The sequence below is a fragment of the Numida meleagris genome, chromosome 1, assembly GCF_002078875.1.
Source record: "Numida meleagris isolate 19003 breed g44 Domestic line chromosome 1, NumMel1.0, whole genome shotgun sequence".
Classification (NCBI taxonomy): domain Eukaryota; kingdom Metazoa; phylum Chordata; class Aves; order Galliformes; family Numididae; genus Numida; species Numida meleagris.
Genome location: NC_034409.1, coordinates 107372094 through 107399019, shown reverse-complemented (window position 1 = coordinate 107399019; position 26926 = coordinate 107372094). Strand labels below are relative to the sequence as shown.

General features: G+C 38.4%; 1 protein-coding gene across 4 annotated transcripts in view; it reads right to left on the bottom strand.

Moving 5' to 3' along the window:
• The window catches only part of ABCG1 (ATP binding cassette subfamily G member 1), a 54118-nt gene continuing 29105 nt past the window's right edge, over positions 1914-26926 (bottom strand). For all 4 annotated transcript variants that reach the window (XM_021406356.1, XM_021406369.1, XM_021406360.1 and 1 more), the window contains 13 exons: positions 20459-20576; positions 19579-19711; positions 18115-18165; positions 14020-14165; positions 13200-13323; positions 12041-12155; positions 11174-11322; positions 10889-10990; positions 8068-8236; positions 7218-7318; positions 6603-6761; positions 5469-5587; positions 1914-3895 (listed from right to left, as the gene is read on the bottom strand). In XM_021406356.1, coding sequence (XP_021262031.1) covers positions 3667-3895; positions 5469-5587; positions 6603-6761; positions 7218-7318; positions 8068-8236; positions 10889-10990; positions 11174-11322; positions 12041-12155; positions 13200-13323; positions 14020-14165; positions 18115-18165; positions 19579-19711; positions 20459-20576 — 1715 coding nt within the window. In that variant the 3' untranslated portion in view covers positions 1914-3666. The remainder of the gene's footprint in view (positions 3896-5468; positions 5588-6602; positions 6762-7217; positions 7319-8067; positions 8237-10888; positions 10991-11173; positions 11323-12040; positions 12156-13199; positions 13324-14019; positions 14166-18114; positions 18166-19578; positions 19712-20458; positions 20577-26926) is intronic.

The window sequence follows — 26926 nt, the reverse complement described above, 5'->3', positions numbered from 1 at the left end:
CCAGATATTTTTTCTATTATTCCCTTTGATCCATAAAGATGAAATTTTCTCAATTTCTTATGTGAGTAGAAACTGTTTTCCAAATCTTTTATTCGATCATAAATAAGAGAAAAAATTATGATTCCTAGAAACTTTCAGATTCTATGCACGTTTCAGCCAAAAAAAAAAATACAACAAAGAAATCTGAAGCATAAAGTCTTAACTGATGCATATAATAACCAAAATAACATTAAAATAAATAAATAAAAATGAAACAAGGAAGCCAATAGAATGCTAAAGACTTCTAGTAATCACAACAGAAATCATAGATTTAGTCTACAAGAGGCCTTTTAAAAACCTTGATGCCTCGTGCAATTTTTAAATAGACTGCAGCAGGTCTGAATGGTACTAATAGTATTGATTTCAACAAGTTTATGGCTATTTGTACATGGTTACAAAAATAGACTTTCTGAAGTGGTTAGATTCTTGCTGGCCTCATCTTTTTTCAGCATGAAGCCTCCAGAGGTTGGCAAAGTGCTTGCTCAGTTCACTAACACAGGAATGCATTTTATACTAGCCTGTTAGAGCTTATTTCTGCAAAACAGGAGAAAGGCCAAATAGAATCTGTGTTGAAAGACTCCGCAGCATAAGAAAATACAATTGGGATGGACTTCAAATACTTCTGTCCCACAGTAACATCAAGGGATATGATTAGTTAATTTTAGCACCAAGGCAGGAAAGAATGATTATCTCATCTGTGGGTAGCACTGGCTTCAAGAGAATTCATTTATTTCTTTATTGGGATACTACAGCCTGAAAGTGTTCCTCAGAATAGTAACTTTCAGCTAAATTCTGCCAGCAGATGGCTGGGAAAAAGCACATCTAATAAAAGGAGTGACAAAAATATTCTGGAGCGTGTATTTTCTTAGGAACAGCCACAGAGGACCAGATTTTTGGCTACCATAATACAATATGTTGTTCCAGTACAGGAGGATATATTGCAGACTAAAGAGATAAAACAAGAAAGTCTACAAATAGGGGAACAAGCACACATGAACAAGACAGTGTCCAAGGCGCTCATGCCACTAAATTAGGTTAGACAGGAGAAGACAGCGCTGCCCTCATCTAAGTGTTGAAATGTCAGTTTTATCAGCAAGGTTATTTCATTTGGTAAACTGCAGGTGATCTTCAGCATGCTGTTTGGTAAATGGTGTTGCTAAGCACAAAATGTAAACCCCGAACCGATTTAATGATGTGGATGTCATTCAATAGTGATCAGCTAGCCCACAGCTGGACCAGCCGTGTGCAACAAGACACTGATCTGGCAAACCTTGTTTTTTATCTGTCTGCAAACAGTAACTGCCTGAAATATTTACAAATATTCTGAGAGTCTTAACATAATCCATTCAGGCTGTACGAAGGAACTTCAGCTTGTGACTTGTTTAAAAACTGTTCATAGTTCTGAATACTATTTAGAACAGCCAAAGTTCTTAATTTCTCATAGCTAACAGCCAGGTAGACACATGCCTTCTTGTTAATATGCCTTGAAAAGCTGTGGAGCTGTATAAAAGCTCTACTGGCTTCAGGGATATTTTGTGGAAAAAAAACAAAGAACAACAAAGCCATACAGAGAGATTGTATGAGGATTTTTCTTCCTTCAATAGTAAAGATTAACCTTGCTTTCACAGGCTAACCTTATTTCCAGGGAAAGTTCAGCTACCGTTCCTAAACTGTGTGAAATAACTTTAGTCTTCTGGAACACTGGATTAATTCAAGTATGCTAATTTTAATAGCTACACACAGTCTGTGTCTGTGCCAGTAAATTAAAGAGAATCTGGGCATGGGTAAGGAAAACTAGAAAACAGCTGTTTTCACTGAAGAATGTCAGAGTTGTAGCCCAGCACAACCCAAGCTTTTTCGGAGAGCATTTGAAGTTAGGACAGGGCAGAGATTGTTCCTAGCAGTCCCAGTTGTTTGAGGATTAATAAAATAACAGATTGTGCAAACTGGCCTAAAGGCTAGAGATCAGGTCTTGGCATTATTTAGTTAACTAGTAAAGATGTGACTGTGGAGTCCTCCAAAATAGTCTGTGAACTGTAAATGATGATGAGCAGATGCACAAGGTGACTCTTCAGCTGCTCTGCCATTATGAATTGCTGAGCTCCTGAGTGGTTTGCTGTCACTGAGCTGCTTCCAGTCTACAAGACTTCAGCATCCTGTTAGGAATAATGCATTTACAGAATGTGTAGGTCTGGCTTGGATATTTATGACACTTAGGTAAACGTACAATAACTGCAGAAGGTACTGGAATTCACAAAGAATTTCATCAGGGTGTCCAACATGGCCATGGGTCCCACGCTATCATTTTGGGTTGCCAATACATACCCATGAAGATCAGTAACAAAATTCATAACTTAAGAGCCAGAATTCCCTGACAAGTTTACAAAGGTGAGATATACAAAACAAATGTATGCCTCTTGCAATAGTATCATTGGTGTTTAGGTCAATTTCCTGTTAACTTTCATTTCACTTATGTAGACTTCTGGATGAGAACAAAACTGCTTGGCCTGCAGTGTTACAAGGCCCTTTGCATAATCTGAGGAGACTCCAAGTCATTTTTTAACAGGTATTTCAAACACTGACATACAAGGCAGTCACAAGTGGTTTAACACAATACTCCAAGCTCTGAACTATAGATAGATCTTGGACTCCATCAATTTCTTAGACTTTAGTGATAGATACTGATATTATAATTTAAGAAAAAATGAGCCTTGGAGTGCTTTGATCTTTTCATTCACAGGAGGTAGGTCAAACAGCTAATGAGCAGAATCAGTATTTTCACAATAACAAATCTTCAGGATTTAAAACACTGCAAAAGGACACATTTTCAATCACTCAGCAGTAGCATGAACATGTCTGTGCTATCTATTGTTGCTTCCAAATATGGATCACAGATTTAGCGCAGACTCAGAAGCTGCCTTTTCCTCCTATCATGACAATTTTCAGATATGAGACCAGCTCGACAAGTAAAGCACCAGAATTCTAAATTTAAACAGAAACAAAAATAATGACTTGAATCATTTTAGACTGGATATTGTTTTTAAAAAGTACCCATATTAAAAAGATGTCTTTTCCTTATTAATAGTTACAGACTTTTGGCCAGTAGGGGTAATGCTGTGGAAAATAACTGCAAAATAATACGTAGAAAACTACAAAGATGAAACTCTTGAATTTAAAAAGATGAGATAATCCTATTTTCTTTGCATTTCTCATTTTGCATCTCATTTTCTTGTCACCTATAGATGACATTATACGATTCTGGCTGCCAGGACTTGAGTTACCTTATCACATAATTGGTTTTCATAAGGACATTTCCCACAACCAGTTTTTTTTATTATTATTATTACAGTTACACTGTCTCAGTATTGATATTCTGTGTTGTAAAATTCCCTTCTATTTCTTCTTCCTAGTTAAAGCTAGAAAGCGTAATGAAAACATGACCCAACCCAACTGGACTGGTTGACTTAACACTATATATCCTCTAACCCAGTGTGGTTCTCTATGGGCTAGGTCATAACAGCATCTAGCTGGGCACTGGAGACGGGCCTGCCACAGTGAGACAATGTCAACTGCCCTCTACTGTATGTCTAAAGATCTTCCTACTGCGTCATTTTGGTTGTTTTTCCTCTACCTCTCTGCTCGGATTTTGTATCTGAGAACAAAATAGGCAATTAGACGCAGAGAGAAGAAGAAAATTCCAAGAACAATGAAGTCCAGGTAAAGTTTGGCATTTTCTACATCCAGTTCTCTCAGAATGGCCTCTGATTTTTGAAAATGGCAAGTATCATCTTTGTCACAATGCAGATCTTCTCGATCCAGTCCATAGATGGAGAGAATAACTCCTTCGAACCCGTATCTGGAAAGAAGAAGAGTGGATCGTAATGTAAAACGTTGATGATCTGTTTAGAAGTACTCCCACTGAAATATACTCTCTGTAAGAGCTTGGATGGAAACACTGAGAAGTTCATTACCATTCCGATGTATGTCTGAAGGTAAATTCTATCCCTATTACAATCAAGCAAAAGACATGCCACTGGTATTTTACATGAGATTAAACAAGGATGGAAGTTTTGCCTTTAACAGCTTCCAGTTAGTTACAGTGCAATTTCTCAAAAGGAAAATGTTAAAATAAAAGCAGGTAAACTTCAGCTCATATACAGATTCCCCTTTTAAAAGTGATATAATCAATTTAATTTTTAAAATGGAGCAATGGGGATACAACTATGATTTGAAGTCAGAAATATATTAAAACTATTATCAATCTAGAATGTCTCTTCTCTTTCCTTCTGCGTGCTGTAGTTTTGCTAATTAATACTGAACAGTTCCCATGTCTTTCCTGAAACTGGGTGCACTTAAGATTTTACTCTACGAGCAGATACGTTATCATGGCTCCCACACATACGATAGCTCCCTTCAGCTCCAGGAGACCCTATGCAGGCTGGACAATGGCTTAAGGCCTCATCTTGAATTCTAGCTCAGTATTTCAGGGAGTGCAGTCTCTTTATCACTGATGGGTCTTTGTGTAAAACCTCATTAGACAAATGAAAGGATATTCAGTCTGAGTTTTCTTAGTGCAGTTTGGTCAGGGTGGGGAGAAGGGAGTGAGCAAAGCAGGTACCACCTAGAAACCTATTTCCTCATACTAAAGGGACCCTACAAGTACACAAGCCACATACAAAATGATAGTCAAATGACTTTTTATTAAGATGCACTTTAGCTGCTTCTGCAACATCCACTTCCTAATCATTTCATTTGATTTCAAAGAAAACCTTTTCATTATCATCACAGGAATTCACCATTTAATTTCAACCATAAATATTTAGGTGTCTAGTCCAAACTAGCCTGCTGTGCCAGCCTCCAGAGGTTTCCTGATGGCAATCATTACATCATAAGATAACTGTCTCAAACAGAGCGTGACTGACATAAATAGGATGCAACATGCCTATGCCTATCAAATCTTAAGCCAAGAGTTCAGATTAGTGATGACTAAAATCCTATGCCTCTTTGCTACTGCAAAATTTAAAGAAAACAATTCTTTGTCCAACAAGGCTACCTAGGATACAGCAGTGATTTATACATCATTTTCTTCTGAAATGTGGAGTTGACATAAATTTCTCATTTGGGTATACCGCCTCTATTATTTAACAAAATCCAAGGAGATTTGGATGCTGGGCAATCCAGAGTACTTTCACAAGTACTTACACAGACTTGTGGCCAACAATCCATAACAAATATTCCTGTGTATTTCACAGTGTACACAAAATAAAATGTAGTGAGGTAATGTGGCATTCATTTACATTATATGTATATTTATACTTCAAAAGAATGACCTTTGAACATAGACTCCTTGGTGTCCAAAATAACCAATCACACAAAGGCAAACAAACAGATTTTCTAAAATGGGAGGTTAACGGACTCCCTAGTGGTACCTGACATAGGAAATGTAGGACATCCACTGGAGGTATGTTGGGATAGTATCAAAGCTGACAAAAAACCCAGAGAACAGAAGCACTGGAATGGCAGTAACTGGACCCACGAAAGTGGCCACCTGGGAAGAGAAGGAATAGGCAGACTCTTGTCAGACAGAGAAGAAACTAAAAATTGACTTGCTCTTTTGTCTGATGTCCAGACTTCAAGTTAGTAAACCAGATTGTAAAATAGCACTTTTCTTACGAAAATCCTCTGTTTTTTTGTGCCAAACTCAAACAGGCAGTGAAAAATCTACTTTCTTAGGCAGCAGAGAGTTCTGCCATTCAAGTCATGCTACTTCATTGAATAATTAGTTTCAAATGCCAATTACTGAATTTTTTGGACAAAGTTCCTTAGGGGGCAAGTTAGACACTTAGTAGAGAAAAATGGGTCTTCTCATCTTCCTAAAACTTATTCCTACTTGAGTATATTGCTGTTTCGGGATCCATCCTTTGAAGGACTTGAACCCACCAAGAAATTTACAGAGCAAGATGGACACTAGGATTCCTTTGCTACTCAGTGTAAGTGACACCTTTTCCACACTGTTGGTTTGACAGACCAGCAGGCACACAGCCCTCACTCCTCATTAATCCCACATGCACAGTAGTTTCAACTGATTCTAAAATTTTTGATGAAGGTGATAAGAATAATCTCTAATTGAATGGCTTTGGTGGGGAAGACAGATATTGGCCCACTTCCAGCCTCCAGGATTTTCATGTCCAGCTTCCAGCCTGGCAGTCACACCAACAGCTACTTTCTGCCTTTCTTCTGCAGAGGTTTAATGTCTGGTCAATCTTTTTTCTACCTTTCCTCCAGCATGGAAGAACTCCACTCCGCATATGCATACAAATGCATCAGTCCTGCACTTTCTAGGACCTGCTCAGCCAGGGATAAATACCAAAAGGTAACAGACTCAAGCAGGCACAGCCCCATTCAAATCTGGTAGCAAGAAGCATCAAGTAGCTATATCAGGCAAAGAGAACTTTCTTGCCTGCCATCTCTTAACAAATGTCTTGGGGACACAACAATCACAGTAAGCAGTCAGTGCTAGGAGATAGAAGGATTCCTGTGAGATCACCAAATGCCATCAATACCTGGAGAGATGTAGAGGCTGCACCTATGAGAAGACCCAGTGACTGTGCCACTAGGGATGTCATGGTTCCCAAGGCTGCAAAGAGGACAAATCGGAGTGCATCAGATGGCTGTGAAGTCATCCAGTACACGATGCTGCAATAAGCTACAGGAAACATGATCTGCAAGGAGATACACTTGTAGTTAGTCTGTTAAGTCTAACATTCACTTTTACTCTGAATAAGATAAAAACACAGGGAGACCTAGTTAATCCATAGCTCTCAGTCTTTGCTTGTTACATGACAGGCATCACTAAGAAGAATGAATGCATCTGCCACAAACCAATATCTATCGTACTAGTTGTGTGTTAGATAACAAATCCTACTCACTTACATCCCTGTTCAATTTCTCTTTGCAAAAAAACAAAAAATGGCAATTTTTTAATTAAAACAATATCAGGTCAGGTGTGGGCATACTATTCTCAGAGTGCTTTTTATGTGAACCTGAGGCTAAGGCAGACACATATGAAAAGTTTCTCCATCACTCAAACAGATAAAATACTGTTACTGATCTTCTCAGCAAGTGGACTTGCCATGAACTTAAATGGTTCTTGTTTTATTGAAGAATGGCACATATACCTGAAAAGGAACATCAGCCATTGTTTTGGCAAGATAGTAGGCTTTCAGGCTGTACCAGTAGTTCAGATGCTCTCTAAGAAACACTCCCATCTCAAGAGGAACTACAGAAAATACAAATAAAGTTAGCTAGATTGTCAGAGTGTAATATTCTTCCACAAAATAACAAATCTAACAATATAACATAATAACAACACAATCCCTAACTGCTGTAGTCTGACAGTGGGACTGGAACTAGAACACCTTTGACAGACCAGCAATAGTTTTAATAATTTATAATTAAATGTGAGAAGTCAGCCCTGAGAATTGCTAACTGTTTAGAATGTGCACTGAGTTACTCAGATATCTGAACTTTTCTCTAAGAGGCTTTTCAAAATAAAAAAGAGTTTCAAAGCCTAAAAGACTTGATTATTCCTTTGGTGCAAAGAATATCCAAAAAAACAGTGCTCCCAGAAGAAGTATGGAACAGTTTTGTTTCTGATACCACATGATTATAATGAGTTCATGCAGCAGTCATGACTTGGAAGTTCTAGTGAAATTAGCATAGTTTCTCTAGGACTAACCAAAAAATCTTGACAAAGCAGATATACACTGGCACGTTAGGAAAAGGAGTAATTCCAGTCCAGAATTGTAACAGTAGACTGTGAGGGTTGAGAAATACTTGCAGAACTATGTAGAGAAGTCTGTCCCTGTTTGTTACTACACAGCAGTTAGTGAGTACAAGATTTACCCCCAAGCCTGTCTTAGAAGTGGAAGCACAATCAAATGTTATGGTACATGAAATAGATACAATGCCCTTCCAACCTCTTGCAATCTCTTTGTTCTTTAATTTAAGAGTATGACTAGTACTCACATGTAAGGACAGTTGGCATGAGTGCAGCAAACATAAGAAACAACATCGAAAAAAAGAGGAAGCCAGAATTGCTGAGAACCTTCTTAGCTTCATTGCCAATGCCTAAGTAGAGCAAGCCAATAAGCAGACCAATTCCAATGTGTGAAGTGATACGCAAATGTGTTAGGACCTATAAGCAAGGAAACAGAAGTATTTCTGATCAGAAAGTCTGAGTTCAAAAACAATGGAAATATGACTGAAATCAGATATACAGCACGCAGAAAAATAATAATTATATCCAGAAGAACAAATATAGAAATGTTCACTTTCTACTAGGAAACTAGGTCTCAGCTAAGGAAAACTTGTATTAATGAACTTTCCAGTGTGAATCAGACCCAGGGCTATTAGTCCAGAAAATTTCTTCCAATAAGCAAAAGCACAAATTGCAAATGTTGCAGCCTGAAATCCTGCTGTCAGACAACATCATGGAGCAATTGTCCCTCATGCATCTGGAGACTTTCTCTCTAACTATAAGGTACACGTCCCTGAGCAGATAAGAGTTGTAAGATAAGGGAGGAAGAAAAGAGGGTTTTTTTGATTTGTATAGACCAAACCAACTTAATCAGGCATACATAAGCCTAAGAGTGCTTTCTCTTCAAGATAGCATTCCTACAAGAGATACAGATGAATAAAGGAAATAATAAAGAGTGGAAAAACTGCAATAATTCTTAAAAACAACACTTTTCCTCTATCTAAGTATCCTAAAATAAACCATAGTTTCCCCTGGGTGGAGATGAGGAGAGGTTTGTATGATCAGTGGTTAGGGTTTGTACACCTTGGAGATATGCCCTCCACAGAGGCATTCTGTTGACTAGTTGAGCAACACATGAAGTTGCATGCACGCTTTGGTTTTTAACAGATCTCCCACATGAACATGTCAATGTATTTTGGACTGAGTATTACAGATTACATGAAGACAAAATTCAACAACTTCATTGACCTTTTAATGATAAATGCACTATAATGTAAAACAGCAGCAAGGGAAAAGAACGAGTTATGACAAATGAATGTGCTGGCAAAGCAACCAAAGGGCAGAAAATCACAGAATCATAGAATGAGTTGGGTTGGAAGGGACCCCAGCTATTATCGAGTTCCAACCCCCCTGCCACAGGCAGGGTCACCAACCCCCAGATTTGGTAGTAGACCAGGTTTCCCACGGCCCCATCATAGAATCATAGAATTAGCAAGGTTGGAAAAGGCCTACAAGATCATCCAGTCCAACCTGGTCTGGAACACCTTCAGGGACAGAGCATCCACAACTTCTCTGGGCAGCCTGTTCCAGCACCTCACCACTCTCAACCTAACATATATGGTCTGGGCATAACATATACAGTTTGGAAATAAGATGCCTCCAAACCACTGGAACAGCGTGGTTCTGCCATATCTTCCCAACTTCCGCACTAGGGAAAACAGCTGCTTGCTTTTACTGTAACACTCAATAGTGTTTCTCTTTCTAAAAAATAAGTAACACTTGTTATCTGACAGTGGAGGCCTGGACACAGTATCCCAGTAGATTTCTTCCAAGTCTGTAGTTCTATGTGAACATGTCTATACTGTAAACTATAGTGTCCTAAACAGCTACTTCCCTAGGTGCAGGGCAAGAGCAGCATAGCTGCAGCATCTGGAGCTCAGTGAAACTCAGCTTACTCCATTGCAAGGGTAATTCACTCATGCTGAGCTCTATCTGGTTCAAGTACTTCTGGGTTCCTAATCACCTCATAGATACATTTTCTGGCTTTTCCCTTTCTCAAAGATAGATATGTCTAGTTAATGTGTATGTTAGCGTCTATGCTGCCTTTTCTCCTCTCTCATGTAAAGCACTGAAAACCTCCCAAAACACAGAAAAAGCAGCAAACTCTCCTCAGATTTATCAAAATGCAAATTTGTCACTGAGAAAACCATTTGGCCAAGGACACTGAACACTGGTGAGTCCCTTGGACAAGTTTTCATATCAGGTCTATTTCTGAGGAAGCTTATCTCCTTAACTTGTGCCTGTTAGTAGATGGACATACATATCTAGAGGACCTTTCAAAGCAGGAGCATCGATCACACAGTGTAAATACTCCCACCTCTTAAATTCACAAACAACTCATCTACTTAGAGAAAAGAAAGACGTTCCTGAGTTAAAAAAAAATGTCCCTTTGTATTTTGCTAATGCAAACTATCCACACAAAACATTTAATAAACTTACATGAAAATGGCAGGCTTGGGAACTTTGAAGGAGTTTATTTATTTTTAGAAAAAGGTGAATAATAGGTTTTTTTTTTCCCGTGAATGAAGAGTTTCATTATTATACTTACTTCATTGTAAGTGTATGGAAACAGAAATATTTCCTTTTCAGAGAAGCAAATTTTAATTTATTGATTTTATGTTTCAGGAGGAAAAAGAAAGATTTTAAGCATTAACTTTACATTACACGGAAATTGTATCTCTGCCACCTTGAATACTCTGAAGAGACAATAATTTTGTGGCATACCAGTACAACACCACTATCACTCGTTCCTAGGATAAATATTTGTATAAGTAACATGCCAGCATAGAGAAGATTTAAGCTTTAGGTTTGTAGCCTGAATGTATTTGAATTCTACTGAAGAAAACTGCTGTTCACAATTAAGGTGGTACAATTAATAGCAAGATTGAAAGATAAGTCTCTTTACTTTAAAGTCTCTTTGTCAATCTTCTTGCATGGGCTGAGGACAAGACCTTTAAAGCATAGTCACAGTGCCTCATAACTAACTGAATAAACCTTTAGGCTCCAAAGGTACTATCAAAGCACACTTACTGAATCCCTCATGATGGTGAGAAAAGTTCTTTTGAAGAGGATACAGAATTGGGTTAGGCAGCTGGCGGAGAAGCTGTGGCAGCCTTCTGTGGAGGAGGAATCCTGCGGAAACACAAGAAAGAATAAACTCCTTTCTTTGCAGTGTCTTGCTTAGTTTTCTTTCACAAAACCCCATTCTCATCGTCTGAATGTGCCCAGAAACCTCCTCCATTGACTGAGGATTTAAATTCTCTTCCTCCCTCTCCAACCTCAAACCATACCCATTACTTGTGATATACAAAATACCTCTTCAGAGGGCCGGTGCCAGAGAAAGGGATTCAACTCATTCTCACCACCAACATCTCTCTTGTAGTCTGTGTCACATATCCTCTCCCGTACTGCCCTTACCAGTCGGCTGTTCTGGTCTCCATATTCACCAGATGCTACTTCCATAACTACACAAATGAGAAGATGAGTTACTGATTTATACTTCTGCTTAGTTACAGGCCTTATTATTAGGTTCCCTGGATTCTGCAGCATTAAAAGTAGTAGGAGTTTGTTTTTAAAAGGGCTCTAATCTAAATTCATATGTATATATATATAATTTAAATGTATTTTTCCATAAATCTTCAGAAAATTCTCTTCATAGTTAAATGAACCATTTTAGATGAAAAGTGGTAAATATGAAATAGTCTTGGTAATCAAAAGTGACAAAGGTCTATTTCGTGGTCCTTACTGGATCTTTGGAATTAAGAAAGAACAAAAAAAATCTCAATTCTATCAGCTGCATGAAACCATGGTATTGTTCATGAAAAAAAAAAAAAAACAACCAAAAAACAGGAAAACAAAGAAACCCAAAACACTAGAATACTGTAGTAACTTTGAAAATCATTAGGATTAAATTACTATGAAATACAAAATGTTATGTTTTATCTTTTATTTCATGAACCTGGACTTCTATCAGAGAGAAACAGTCACTAAATTCAACCACCAGATGGCATTCAAATTGCTTAGAAATAATCCAATTGATTCAAATTTCAATTTTGGTACATATATTACACAGGCACATAATGTAGGTACGTATGTATGTACAAAAGCGTAAACCACACCATGGTTCTCACTATCCTGAAGGTGCCAGCCAAATACAAAACAAATTATTCAAACTTTTCTTACCAAAATCTGCTGGATTGTGATAGGTTGGACAATTCAAACCCAAATCTCTCAAGTAAGGGACAAGGTTTAATACTTTTCCCCGGTAAATACATTGACCTTGACTTAAAACATACAGCTGAAACACAAGGCAAAGAAAAGAGAATAAAAACATGAAATCATATAATAATTTGTGAACATCCTAATTGTATGACAGCAATCTATAATGTACTCTTGCTGGCCCAGTGAGAGAAACATCTTGGGAAGATTTGTCACCACTTTGTATGGAATAACAATTAATGGAAGATGAAATGCTTGAGATGTGAATTCTGCAAACATTCCCTCCAGGACTTAAAGCACATTAACTCAGAAGCAGACTAATTCAAGCCTTAGACACATGTTGAAATTAGGCAAGAAACTGCATAACCAAGCCATCTAATTTCCATATATTATGGATATTTTTTGCTGGGAGATGAGGCTGGTGAATGTAGGAATGGAAGAAGCAAAAAAGCACAGCAATAGGAAACAGCTTGATTATCCTCATTTTTTGCTGCACTGTTGGCATTAAATAACCTCCACCTTGCCAGAATGGTAATTTTTTGCAAGAGTGTGATCACTTATGTGATAGTAAGTTTTCTCTTTGCTCTAATTTAGATATCCTAAAAAGATTAAGGTAAATTTAAATCTAAAATCTAATCTAAAAGCACATGGTTCACATCTTGATGTTAGGTTGAAGAAAAGATCCCCAGCTGACTTCATTTCAATTATTATTATGAATAAACACTTCTGAATTTACACTTGTGTAACTAGGATAAGAATGTGTACTAGTAATATTGCCGACATTTGCAATAAATCTCTCCTGCTGTTAAATTACCTCTCATTTACTTTACTGATAGCACCATGCCCATGCCCAGGAACAGTAGTAGGTGAAGACACAAAATTCCTAAGTGTGATAATCATGATTTTACAAACATACCAACCAGATTCTTTAAAAATACTGCACTTAAATAATGGAAACAGGCAGAGGAAAAAAAGAAGAAAACATAATAAAAAGTATTTTTTGCTCCAACTTATTTATGTGTTTGATCTGGAACCACAGAGTTTGTGTTTTTACTTAGAGAGTGTAGCTTTGAAAGTATAACCTTCCTAAACCATGCAAAAAGAGAAAGAGTGAGAACTGTACCTGATCAAACAATTCAAAGAGTTTAGCACTGGGCTGGTGAATTGTGCAGATGATGGACCGGCCACCCTGGGCTAAAGCCTTCATCAGAGAGACAACTTGAAAACATGATGCACTATCCAAGCCACTGAATGAGAGGAAAGAAGTTTGTTATCCATAGATCCATAAGCATCACTCAGAACTAGCACATGTATTTGATACTTTGGTCTCTCACTATTATCTTTCTATAAATTCTCTCTGTAACAGTTTAATTTTATCATATGCCAACCTTATGCTTGTATTTCTCCATCAGTCTTTTAATTAAGTTGGAAGCATGCCCGAGAATGAAAAATAGGAGTATTCTCAAAACTGCCTTAAGGGACTTCTGCATTTTAGAACTACTGATTTAAATGAGCCTAACTTTAATGAATAGATACATATTCATAGCCCTCCCAGCCTCCTCCTAAATTGATCACAGAATTTGATCCTAAATATGCTACATTCGTTATAAAAAGTTAATCTTCAAAATGCTTATATTCAAGCTGTTTTTGCTCGAAGAAGAAAGCTCACATGATACAATCTGAATACAATATCCTCTCTTTCTCTTCCTGTTTTAGTTTAAGTCTTCTTTAAATATTATTTATAGACTCATGTTCTCATGTTTACAGAAGTGAGCCAAAGCACTAAGTACTCAAATGAAAGTATTTCTTGAGGTACTATTCACTACTTGCAAGCAATACAAAATGAGCCTCTTCCAATGACTTAGAGCTGAACAACCTTTCTGCAGCACTACCCTATCATGTGGGCAATATCAGTCTGTCCTTAATTTTTGGCCTTGAAGTACCTGGTTGGTTCATCAAAAAACATAACAGGAGGATTGTTCACCAGCTCCAAAGCAATGGCAAGACGCTTTCTCTGGCCTCCAGAAAGACTCCCAGTTCTTGTATTGGCACAGGTTAGCAAACCCAGGGCCGTCAGTATTTCCTTTACCTAGAGGAAACACAACAATGTAAGTCATTTAAATCTGTTAGCAGAAAAGAAGAGCATCTTTACTATACCACCAATTTTCATGGAGAATGTAAGCTAGTGTATGACTTTGTTTCACCACCTTTACACCAAAGCCTATTTCCTTATAATGTAGGAAAAGCTAAACATTTATTAGATTTAGTGGGGCTTAACCTAGCACTAAAAATTCTGATCAAAATTCTACTTGTCTGTACTACATTACTTGTCCCAGTAGAAAGCCTTTCTTGCAAAAATCAGTTCTTCCATAGTGCTCCTTGGATATGGCGCAGATATCAAAATATCGTTGCAGTATGTGGAGACTAACTATACAGCAAAACTAACAAGCTTCTTTCACTGGAACTTCTAGGCTGTATTTACAAGGGAAAGGAGAACCGTATAACACAAATCAGTAGTTTCTGTAGGGGCATGAGCTGTTCTCATATCTGTTCTTCCAAGTCCACTCTTTAAAGTGTGGCCATTGATTTTAAGTGTTTTCATTCTCTCATAGCCAACTGAGCTGTCATGTGTATTCTCAGATGTTTGGAATTTCCTCAAGGCACTGCCTCAGGAAGAGCAGTTTGTCCCAGGGTCTTTAGAGCAAAGGAGAACAATCCCAGCTGCTGTGAATTTTTCTGTTTCAGTGATTGCAGATCTGGTCTTGTAGGCCTATATAAGGAAAGCAGCTTTTTGGCATCCGTAAAAACACAGACATAAAAATGTCTCTATCCAAGCTATACTGCTGTAATAAACCAACTATCCACCAACTCTCATTCTCAGAGAGAAGAGCCCAGCTACCTCTTTCCTTAATTCTAGGGAAAGTACTACGGAACACAGGCAAAACATGCTAAACCAACCAGAAACTTCACTGGAGATTTTTCACTTGTCCCTGGCTGTTTTAAACAAGCATCTGTAATCTTGTTAACACAAGTGCATAAATTCATGCAATTTATCTGTGATCAACATTTACCAATTTATAATAATAAAATGAATGATTTATTCCAGCACAGGCTAGTAATACTGAGTGCCCTTTTAACAAGAGTTGTGCAAATGCATACAACACAGTCTTCTCCTCAAAGAGCTGTTCGTAAGTACAGTGATAGCATGAAGAACTTGCTTGACCTAACTTAGTAAAGTGCAAACAAATTAAGACTTCCAAAGTACAAGTGAAAGTAACAGTTGTTTCTAAACATATACATTTTCCAATAGAAAATGTGCATTTATCATATTAAGAAAAATATATTTCAGCCAACCAAAGCAATTCTAACCAATGAAACATGTGTTGACTCATGTACCTCCCTATAGAGTTCTTTCTGAATTTCACAGATTCTCTGAGACTGAAGAACTTTAGAATGTTCCAATTACGAAATAAATACGGACAGCAAGCAGCAATGGAAATGGCTGCTATACCTCTGAAAATGCCATTTTCATATTGAAGGCAAAGGATATACTTTTCACCAGATTGATCAGAAGTAGTTTCCCCTTCTCCTTCTGCTTAGGATCCACATGCCAGCTATGGCCAGAGGCACCTTTTACTAGAAAAAGATACTCCTCTGGAGTGGTTACGTCCAACAAGTCAAATTTGGGCCTCAATCATATGTGCACAAATAAAACAAACTGGAATGTGGGGAAGAGCAGGAAGGATCTCGTGATCCTGAAACATCACACCTTTCCTATCTCCATGCCCACTACCCTCTTCTTCCTGCAGACTTTTGTTTCAGTTTAGTTCTGTTATATGGCTTTTTCCAGCTGCCTGCAACACTCCTTAATTTGCCTGTGAAGTGTATGGTTTTGGGAGCACAAAATGCACTAAAACAAAAATCTGACCCTTTCTATTTATGGAAAAAAAAACCTCTGAAAAAGCCATAGAAAGATTAAAACCTGAATTTTACAGGAAATACTAATCCAGAGTAACATACGCAGGTAGAAGGAGCTGCCAGTTTTCTTGGAAGGTAGATTTTTAACTTCAGCAGTGGGATCATGTTATCACATAATCCCCATTAGCACTCATGTCAACTCCCAAATAGCAGAGATTTTCACCTTGAGAAGGCAGTATGAGAGAGAGAATAAATACACAACATCTCCTTGTTTGGTGTTGCTTTACACTGGACTGAAACATAGCTTGAGTCCAGTAAAAACACTTCCAAACACTCTCTGAGCTACAGTTTCACTTTTAATGAATCTCTCAGCAACGCAAACCACCTCTATTTTCAACACTGCCATTATTTTTTCTTTTATTTTTAGCTGCAGGCATAATCCTCCTCAGGTATGTACTGTTTTGAAACACACTGTGCAGCACAGAACTGTTCCTCCCATACCCTTCAGCATGCGCTGGTAACTCCACCCAAGCAGAGAGAGAGATGTGAGCTCTGAGAATTCTTGGATATGCAGAGGCCCAGATTTTTTAAGTGCAGAAAAATGGGGAAATAGGGTACATTTCCAGCTCCTTTAAGTATAACTGAGGTAACCAAAAGTCAGGTGAGAACACTGTCTCAAAAGCTAACATGTCAGCAGCCTTTTTGACTAGTCGAACACCTCCAAGATATTTTCTTTAAAAACACAGTGCTGTGTAAGATCAAATAATCAGGAGGAATTGTGGTAGTCAGATAAGCGAGAGGGCACGCAGTGCAGGTTCAGGTAGGTTATAGGTCTCCATAGGCAAAAATACACCATGGCTTTTCTCTCGCTCAGACAAGCCGTATGACAGCTACAGCAAGAAGCAAGACAACACACCAAACGTGCAAGAGTAAGCCGTGCAACCAATTCCTGGTGTATTCAAAAAGATACATGCATGACATAGCCTGGCTTCCTACTTATCCAAACCCAGGACACTTAAAATAGCTTCAAATACATCAGCTTCTATCTTAACTGCAACAGCAGTAACTTGCCCAGCTGAACAACGTTATCTCAAAGCACATCCTTTCTGCTCACCAGCACAGCTATAATGATCAAAGCTTTCAAACATGGGCACAGAAATTTCTGCAGCAATTGTAAGAACTACTGAATTTTTCATTAATCCTTGGAAAAACAAACACTTCAACTCCTTGTTGAACAAGTGAGTGAAGGCCTTCACTCACTGTTGCCAGACATGACTGACTTATGTCACCACACATAGAATCACAGAGAATCATAGAATCACAAAGGTGATTCCCCCAGTGCAACTTGAGGCCATTCCCTCTAGTTCTGTTGCTAGTTACATGGGAGAAGAGGCTGACTCCCACCTCACCACAGTCTCCCTTCAGGTAGTTGCAGAGAGCAATAAGGTCTCCCCTGAGCCTCCTCTTCTGCAGACTGAACAATACCAGTTCCCTCAGCTGTTCCCCATAAGATTTCTGCTACAGACCCTTCACAGTTTTGTTGCCCTTCTCTGGACATGCTCCAGGGCCTCAATGCCTTTCTTGTAGTGAGGGGCACAAAACTGAACACAGCACTCAAGGTGCAGCCTCACCAGGGCTGAGTAGATCATCCAGAAGGATGGTCACTTCCCTGCTCCTGCTGACAACACTATTTCTGATACAAGCTAGGATGCCATTGGCCTTCTTGGCCACCTGGGCACACTGCTGGCTCATGTTCAGCCGAGCATTGACCAATTGCCCCGGGTCATGAGGATGCCTGAGCCATCAGAGATGCATGTAAAAGAATCTAAGCATTAAGGGACATTAAAAGGAATCCTACAAAACCTGTGAATTCATTTTGATAGATTTTTTTGCAATTATCTACTCAGTATCAGCTTCAGGCATACTGAAAGCAGCTTTTATGCAATGTGTAGTATGTCTTCACTCATAATGATACCTGTCAACTTTGAGGTTGTGATTTATTCCATTATTTAAAGTTCAGTGCAATTCAGTTTTAGATGAAAAATATTAGTTTTAAAGTGCTCACTTCACAGACCACTTTGGTCACCAAAAACTCTCAGTTTGATGGAGAGTACACATACCATTTCTCTTCTGCCTTCATCTTTTTCTTGAAGTTTCAGATGAGCAGATACCTGGAGTGCAATATAATGGAATTTGGTTATTAATTGGCTTGATGCACGATCACCAATTACAGTGTATGTCTCAGGCAAAACATCCCTACGTACCATTTAAGTGACCTCTTCCAATTCAGAAGGGCAAGTTTAAGCTGAACTACAATGTTCAAATCACAAGTATCACATATGACTGTGCACTGAGAGTAATCTGACTCAAAAAAACACTAAAGCATCCAACAAAAATCACATTAGAAAGTCCATTTTGCATGTTAAAGGAAGGTTAGAGGAAGATGGAAGAATCATGTTTTTGCATAGCCACTAACTCCACAGGCAATGCTCAAAGCACAGATTATCTGTGTTTCATCTATACCATGAGGATAACCAAAAAACTGCAGTTCTCCAGGAGGTAAACAAATGAGTACAGAAATAAATAATCTTGTGAAAGATGTCATAGCTGTCCTAAGAGGTAGCTGCACAAAACTTTCTGATTAACCGTTATAAGAAGCAATCAAATTGCTAAGTAATTATTTTTGTCAGAGTCTTGATTAATTTAGACAGAAAGTATCATCTGGGCCCATTTCTACAAAAGTGATCCTATGGCATTCTAACTACAACATTCAAATAAACAAAAGAGGAAAAATTCCTCACAGGGGAGTGTCTATGCAGGAAATCAGCTACATAAAGCATAGCCAAGACTGCAGTGTCTCCGACCTTGACATTTGTGAACTAATGCTGATATACAGTATGAGCAACCTTAGACATATTTTGATAACAATCTCTGAGAAAAATGGCCCTTGCTCCTCAAGCTGAACAACAGGCCTCTCTAGAATGATTAGTCTACGTAGCAATTAGTAAAAGTCTTGAAGCTATAATAAGCAGCATGAAGATTTATGTTGCCTGTAATTGCAGGATTATTCTATTCCTGCTGTTTTCCTTTGAAGAACTCAGATGTTATACAATGCTTTTATTAAAGTCAAGTAAGAGTTAACTAGCAGAGAGACCACGTTTAAAGTCAAAATAGAAACTTTACAGTCAGAGCATGGAAGATGGAGAGAAAATGAAAGTGAATACTCAGCCACCACCCAAGAAATATAATGCTTCCTATAAAGACTCATTCTGTATGGAATTACAGGCTTCATTCTTTGGGAATTCTATTTAGTGCAGCCTTAGATTTTATTCTAAATCATAATGCTCATCACAAAATAAAAGCAATAAAGCAGAAGAAGCTCAGAAAAACAACAGAAGAATGAGCCTGGAATGGAATTCAAGTCATTATGAAAGTCCAAACACTCTTACTGAGCAGGATCAAATAGAGTTAACAGTTAATGGCATTGCTAGAAGTAAGAACATGTGCAACACACAAATATAGATTTTCCACTTTCTTCCACTTTCTTTCCACTCAGATAAATTATAGCTAGAAACAAAGTTCACCATCATAGCTTCTTGGACAGTCAGATGAGGAAGGAGCATATCATCTTGCATGATGTAGCAGGAGACTTTGCGAAAAGAGCGTAGGTCACGAGGCTGCCCATTGATGAGAATTTCTCCTTTCATTCCTGTCTCTCTGTAATGAATAAATAAAATAAGCAGGGGTGAATCTTGCTTTCCCCTGTTATATCACAGTCCTCATTATGTGGCAGTCCTAGGTAATTATTTCCAGGATGGAATAAAACTGATACAATGGATAGAAATGAAATATTTTGTAAGTATGATCTCTTTCATAAGAGGCTTCATGCAATTTTGCTGACCATTTTAATCCAATACAAAATGCATACTGTCTTACATGAATGTCTGAAAAAATATGCAGCCACTGGTTAGGTTTCTCTATCTTGTTCCTTACGCACTATTGACAACAACATAGAGAAAAGCTGTACTTAGCCATACAGTAGGAGATTCAGTCATTTCCACAGTCATTTCACACACTGCATTTTGGTCTAGGAGACATCAACATTATAAAAGTATTGATTAAAAAGGGTCTTCTTTTTTTTCAGGTGTTTATAATATTTGAATTTAAAACATGACAACCACAAGGCACTGAGTCAGATTCATTACACAACCAGGAAGGAGAATTTTTTTGGTGTTCTAGACTTCAAATTGCTTCCGATTTCTGGATCCAACTTATTAACAGATAAATCATGTGTGACCACAACAGGAAAAATAGAAAAAAAAATATAAGCAGTAAGAATCTAATAGAAAACCTGTGAAATACTTATTTTCTACAAACATTGGGTAAGATTTCTTCAGCTCTTTTCTCTAAGGGGCCAACAGGCTAGGTGATTCTTACTTTACTTGGGACTTTCACATTACTGACCTGTATCCTGCCAGAATGTTCATGAGCGTTGACTTCCCAGCTCCTGAAGGACCCATAATTGCAACAAGTTCTCCACTGCTGAACTTTCCTGAAATTCCTTTTAAAAGGGTCTTATAACCTGAAAAAAAAAGAAAAGTTCACTGAACCCTTCATAATCATGTCTAGTGGGCAGTATAAATTTATTTCCACTAAACAACAATGACAATTAGGCATTAGCGGGTACTTACTGAGAGGATGATGTTAAGATAAGTACTTTGCAATAACTACTGAAAGCCAAATTCAGAGTGGCAGACTCCTCATACTACACAAATATAGTGATGGTCTTATGGAAATCCATTTATAAGCACACACACTCGATTCACTGTATGAAAATTTTCAGAAATTTTTGAAGTTTTAAGCCTCGCTGCCTTTTACTAAGTGCCTTTTCAGAGTACTTTATAAGGATTGTGGTGTCTCAGTTATCAGATATAATACTCCTCAGTTAATGTAACTCCACAGGCTTGGAGTAGATTGTTGTCCTCCAATCACTACAACCATTACATCAAAAGCAAAGCCCCGTTATTTTGTTCCTTCCCCACTAAAAGAAGTATGACATGACACAAAGCATACACAAACATACAGGAAAAGACAATCCTTTAATTCCAGATTCAGACTTAGTTACATCCATTTTGACTTGCATGATGTACATTTTAATGCATACTACAGTCTAACATGTCAGCACTCCGGTGTGAAAAGTCAAGATTTCTAGTACACTATTTCTCAGTGCCGTGGAGAGGCATTTTACTGAAAGAGGGAATCTGTATGAATAAAGCTTACTATATTTACTGGCAAGCAAAACAAGCAAGAACTTGACATTTAGCTAGCTGACATCTAAAAAACTGTGCAGTAATAATGAGATTGTTGCTTGCAAAACATCACTGGTTAATTGGATTTTCATTATGATTTGTAATAATGACTCACAAATTCACCTTTTCCGCTTATGATTTAGAGAAGGTCTTTTTCCTTTAGTGATCTCCAGAAGAGGAATGGGATAATGACTGGGTGAGGAGGGTGGAGAGAGCCCTGATCAGCATTTAAACTTTTCAGAATCATTTTCCCTTTTATTTATTTGCTTGCTTGCTTTACTTAAATGACTAGTGCCTTTCATTAAAATTCTAACTATAAAAAATGTTGAGTAAGGTGTCAAAAAACAATCCCGCTCTATGTTGAAAATGTTTTTATAATTAAATAAAGACAAAAATGGAGGGGTGGAAGATCCTTTTACATGCAATGTTGGGATTCTGCAATCCATTTTGCCACATTAGTGCATATCCAGGCTGCATTTGCATTCAACAGGTAATCAGCCCCAGTGCTGTGATCATCATTAGCCTAAGTTGTAGCTGGAACATTGAAATGATGTAAAGAATCATCCTGTACAATGAATGGTTGATTGCTGCCTTCTGATTTCTCTTTCTCCCTAACTCCACCATTTCTTGTTTTCCTCCTATCCCCAATCAGCATTCTTTTTCAATTTTCTTTTCTCTAGTCTCAGATCACACACTTTCAATGCCAATAAGCAAACATGAATGCCATGAGAGGACATGAATGTTACGTTGCCAGAAGACCCCCAAGTACACAGCCAATACTTTCAGCATTCCCCACTGTAAGAGGAAAGCAGTGGCCACAGAAAATCTCTCCAGCTATAATTGAGTCTACTTTTTTTCATGGCAGATATTCTAGAAAATGTAATTGACCAAATGTATTGAAACAATGGTTTTCTTTCAATCAGGCCAGTATTTTTTTGGTCTAAAATCTTGTTCTGGACTTCAGTGAAAAAACTTTCTGGGAAGATACCAAGATAACACAGGTATGAAAAGAACAGTATGAACAGGTATGAAACAGGTATGAAAACACAGGTATGAAAACAGCAATGTATTCACACTACCTCTTTCTGGGGCAAGTCCTAAGAACAAAAACAAACAGAATCTATGAAAAGGAACAACTGTTTAGAAGAAAGAAATCCATGGTACCCCAACAAGGTCTAAAAACCTCGTTCTTCATGCCAATGTCACCATCTTTTGGAAATCAGAATTTAAAAGAAAAGAATAAGGTAGAGATCAGATCTTTCAAACGTGACAGTATTTACTAATTGGGATCTAGATATACAGAATTTTTCACAACATTTGTTAAGCCCAATGAGAATCATCTACCTCCCAAGCCTACTTAATTTATAAGGGATTCAAGCATTTGACATTAACCACACTTATTTGTATCATGCACAAACCCACCACACACACAAATTATATACAGCTGGGAAACTCTCACACTGGTCAAAAGCTTGCCAAGTTGGTCTGTCATTAACTTTCACTGGGATAGGATTTATTTCACTGGATCCCACATGTAGTGTACAGGGTAAAGTACACATTGCTGTCTTTCTCTATACTCTGTCCTCCCCACAAAGCAGTTCAAAATGATGAATCATCACATGCTAACTCTATTACAAAAAATTCTATTGTGTGGCTTTATTCTGACCAAGATTTTCAGTGTAAAGCATTCTTGTAAGAGGTCTGTAACAGTCAGCTAATCATGCGTGCCAAGATCGAGACAGTAAATATTTCACAAACATAAAGAAAAGCAGAAAGAATGTGTAGTAATGAATACTAAGAGAGGTACTATCCAATACACACATTCATCATCTGAAAATATCTATTAACATACGCACCATTACCTAAAATTGAAGTCTTTCTGTGAAAACATATGACTTTGAGTTTTAAAATTACATCTATTAAACTCGCTTTTCCAAACATCATTTCACAAATGATAATCAGTTTACCTGTAATTATATTACCTTTCCCCCCTCAACACTTGCATTTGTTTCTACCCCTCCATTGGAGATTTCCATTTTAAGTGCCTTGCACACAATGTTTAAATCACAGTGGGACACATCTCTACAACTCATTTGCAAAACCGTACAGGAACATAATCCAGGAAGAGAAAGAAAAATGTATTAATTTTCGATGGAGATCCCAATCACTGGCAATCTAAGTTGCTAAAAACTCAAGGCCATCTCTTCTTTTGACTAGAAGCACATAAGAAGCCTTTCTGTGACAAAGGTTAATTTAGCAAACCCACAAAAACATTTTACATTGAAGGAATAGTGTATTGACCAGTATAATCCTTTAGCAGGAATTAAAGACCATAAGTAACTATAGTCTTCTCTTTCAGAACATTGAGGCTAATCTGTAACCGAATCAGCTGACCTAAAACTTCTATACTGGGCCACATGTCTTGCACGAGAAACAGATTATGCATTTGGAGGAGATTGTGTTCTTAAAGTACAGGGACTGCTTTATATCCCTCTGCTGTACACTAGGAAGTTCTGACCACCCTCAGTCCCTGTTTACCTGGTCCAGCTCCATTTCCTTAGGTCACCAGATCATGATGAGTGCAACAACAAGTTTCAGTACCAGAGGGCAGTGTCTAATGAAAAGCCATACCTCAAAGAAAACTCACTCTACAATTAATGCACATTATCAGCCATTCTGCTCTAGTACCACAGTGGCTGTCCCCTCTTGGCCTGACTTACATCAAGACAGAGTTTAGCATCATGACCTTCAGATATTTCTTTTGAAATTATTTGGATTGTGAATGGAAAATAGTTTGGATCTTTTCAGTTTTCCATTGTTCCCTCCCAGTGCTACTGTGACCATACCCTTAAAAATATGTTTAGGGTCTTAAGTCCATGAAAATCTAAATACCAGTTTTCAAGAACTCCTTAAAATGCTAATTCCTCAACAGTAAATTAATAAACCCTCACCAACTAAAACAACCACTTAGCAACTTTCTCAGTCCAACCCACGAAAAAAAGGACATGAAAAGTAAGAAATCAAAACTGAAAGAGAAAATGCAGGTAATGCAAAATGTTTTGGTCTTAATTTCACCTCACATTAATTCCCGAGTTGAACCGGTTCTCCTGAAATATGAAATTCATTTATGCCCGTGTAAGGATTTCCCACATAAGGCAAACTCTAAGCTCCATGATTTTAGATCTCACTCATAGTCAGAACCACATGACTGGCTGTAACAGACCCCTATTCAGGATGTTTCCTATTCCTAATCTTTATTCAGGATTTCCCTCACTGTATGTATGTGTGCAGCACAAAGCCCACAGCAGCCCCTTTTTTAATTAACTGCTCTAGCACGGCCTTTTTATTCAATAAAGCTAACAGCAGAGCTCTTGTTGCTTAACCCACCTAAATGTTGCTAATTCAGCCAACAGAGAAGACATATGGGGATGGTTTTGTCTGCTTCCTTGTGGATTCTACAAGGGTTTCTGGGTAGATTTAGTTTTATCATTTTCCAAAAATTATGATTAATCTTGAAAAGAGGACAGCCACCTCCTCCCCGTATTTTGGATGGGAGCACATGCTTAAGAATGTGTGTGAATCAGCACCAAAAAGTTCTAACTAGAACTCCTACCCTTACAGTGAATTTCCTCAGGTAAGTACTGCCTCTAGGTTTTTGATTAAAACGTTTCATTCATCTGTATTTCATTGCCAGCAATAAACTTACGTGGTATTTGCAGAAATGTCACACATTCCTAGAAGTTTCTAGGCGCTTTGGCCTAATTTTGCATCCATCAACAGGCACACAGAGCTTGCCCCAGATCCCACATGGGCCCATCAGGCTTTCCCTGCTTGCTACAATTAGAGCTGGATTTGCCCTTCCAAATGCATCTGAACTGGTTCTCTTTCATCACAAGCTCTTCTGAAGGTAGGAAATAGCTGTTGATGCCCTAGCACCTACCATTGGCCTGAAATTGCTCAAAGGTTTCACAGAAAATTAACTGTAGCAAATAAGAAACATTGGAAATTACAACTCCAACAGCTCAAATGTTGCAAAACGAGAAACTAATGAAAACAAAGCTACAAAATAAGAAGAATTGGGCACTTAAATGTCAAAGCCAGAGTCGTCATAGCCTGCTCAGTCCACACAGTGGAAATAAGCTTGTTTTGTCAGAATATTTTATACAAGGACTACATTTCAATGTCTTGTTTTTTCAGATAAGATGTGATTTTCTACTGCTCTGAAACATCCAGCTGGAAATACAGAAGACACTTCTGACAAGTACCATATTACTACCCAGTGATGAGTGGTGTCGCCCAGTGGTCTGTACCGGGACCAGTGCTCTTTAACATCTTCATCAATGACATCAACAGTGGGATTGAGTGCACTCTCAGCAGGTTTGTGGATGACAACAAGCCTTGGGGTGAAGTCAACATGTCTGAGGGATTGGATGCCATTCAGAGAGACCTAGACAGGCCTGAGCAGCAGGCCCAAGAGAAACTCATGAGGTTCAACAAATCCAAGTACAAGTTCTTGCACCTGGGTCATGGCAACCCCCATTATTAATACAAGCTAGGGGATGAAATAATAGAGCACAGCCCTGCTGAAAAGGACTTGGGAATACTGGTGGATGGCAAGCTGGACATGAACCAGCAATGTGCCCTTGCAGCGCAGAAAGCCAACCATATCCTGGGCTGCATCCAAAGAAGCATGGCCAGCAGGGCGAGGGAGGTGATCCTACTCCTCTGCTCTGCACTGGTGAGACCTCACCTGGAGTACTGTGACTAGATGGGGAGTCCTCAGTACAGGAGAGACATGGATCTCTTGGAGCACGTCCAGAGGAGGGTCACAAAAATGATCCAAGGGATGAAACATCTCCCCTACAAGGACAGGCTGGGGCTGTCCTGCCTGGAGAGCAGGCTCCATGGAGACCTCAGAGAAGCCTTTCAGTATCTAAAGTGGGGCTACAAGAAGGAAGGGGACATACTCCTTAGCACGGTCTATTGTGATAGAATAAGGATAAATGGTTTCAAATTAAAAGAAGGGAGATTTAGACTGGACAGAAGGAAGACATTTTTTACAATCAGGGTGGTGAGGCACTGGAACAGGTTGCCCAGAGTTGTGGTGGATGCCCCATCCCTGGAGACATTCAAGGTCAGGCTGGACAGGGCTCTGAGCAACCTGATCAAGCTGCAGGTGTCCCTGCTCCTTGCAGGAGAGCTGAACTAGATGACTTTTAAGGTACCCTTCCAACTCAAACAATTCTATGATTCAAGAAAGTCCATTGCATTTTCTTATTCTACAATTCATAGGTTTAAGTGTCATCTTGTTGCCTCTATTTAAATAATAATAAATAAATTAAAAAAAAAAAATTATGCTGAAGCCCAGAGGATTCTCCAACACAGAAACTGAATAAGAGAAAGCTGAACCAAGACTCCACACCAACATCTTTCCCTTTGACACAGCAGTAGGTAATACTCCTATTAGGAAAAATGCTCCTAGCAAAACTATGACTTTGCTGCTGTCTCTGAGACCCATTATATCCACACATTGACAGCTAAAGACCACTCACTCCCTCGATTACCTATCGTAGAACAACACAAGCAAAAGGCAAAATAGGTCACATATCATATTAAAGGGCAA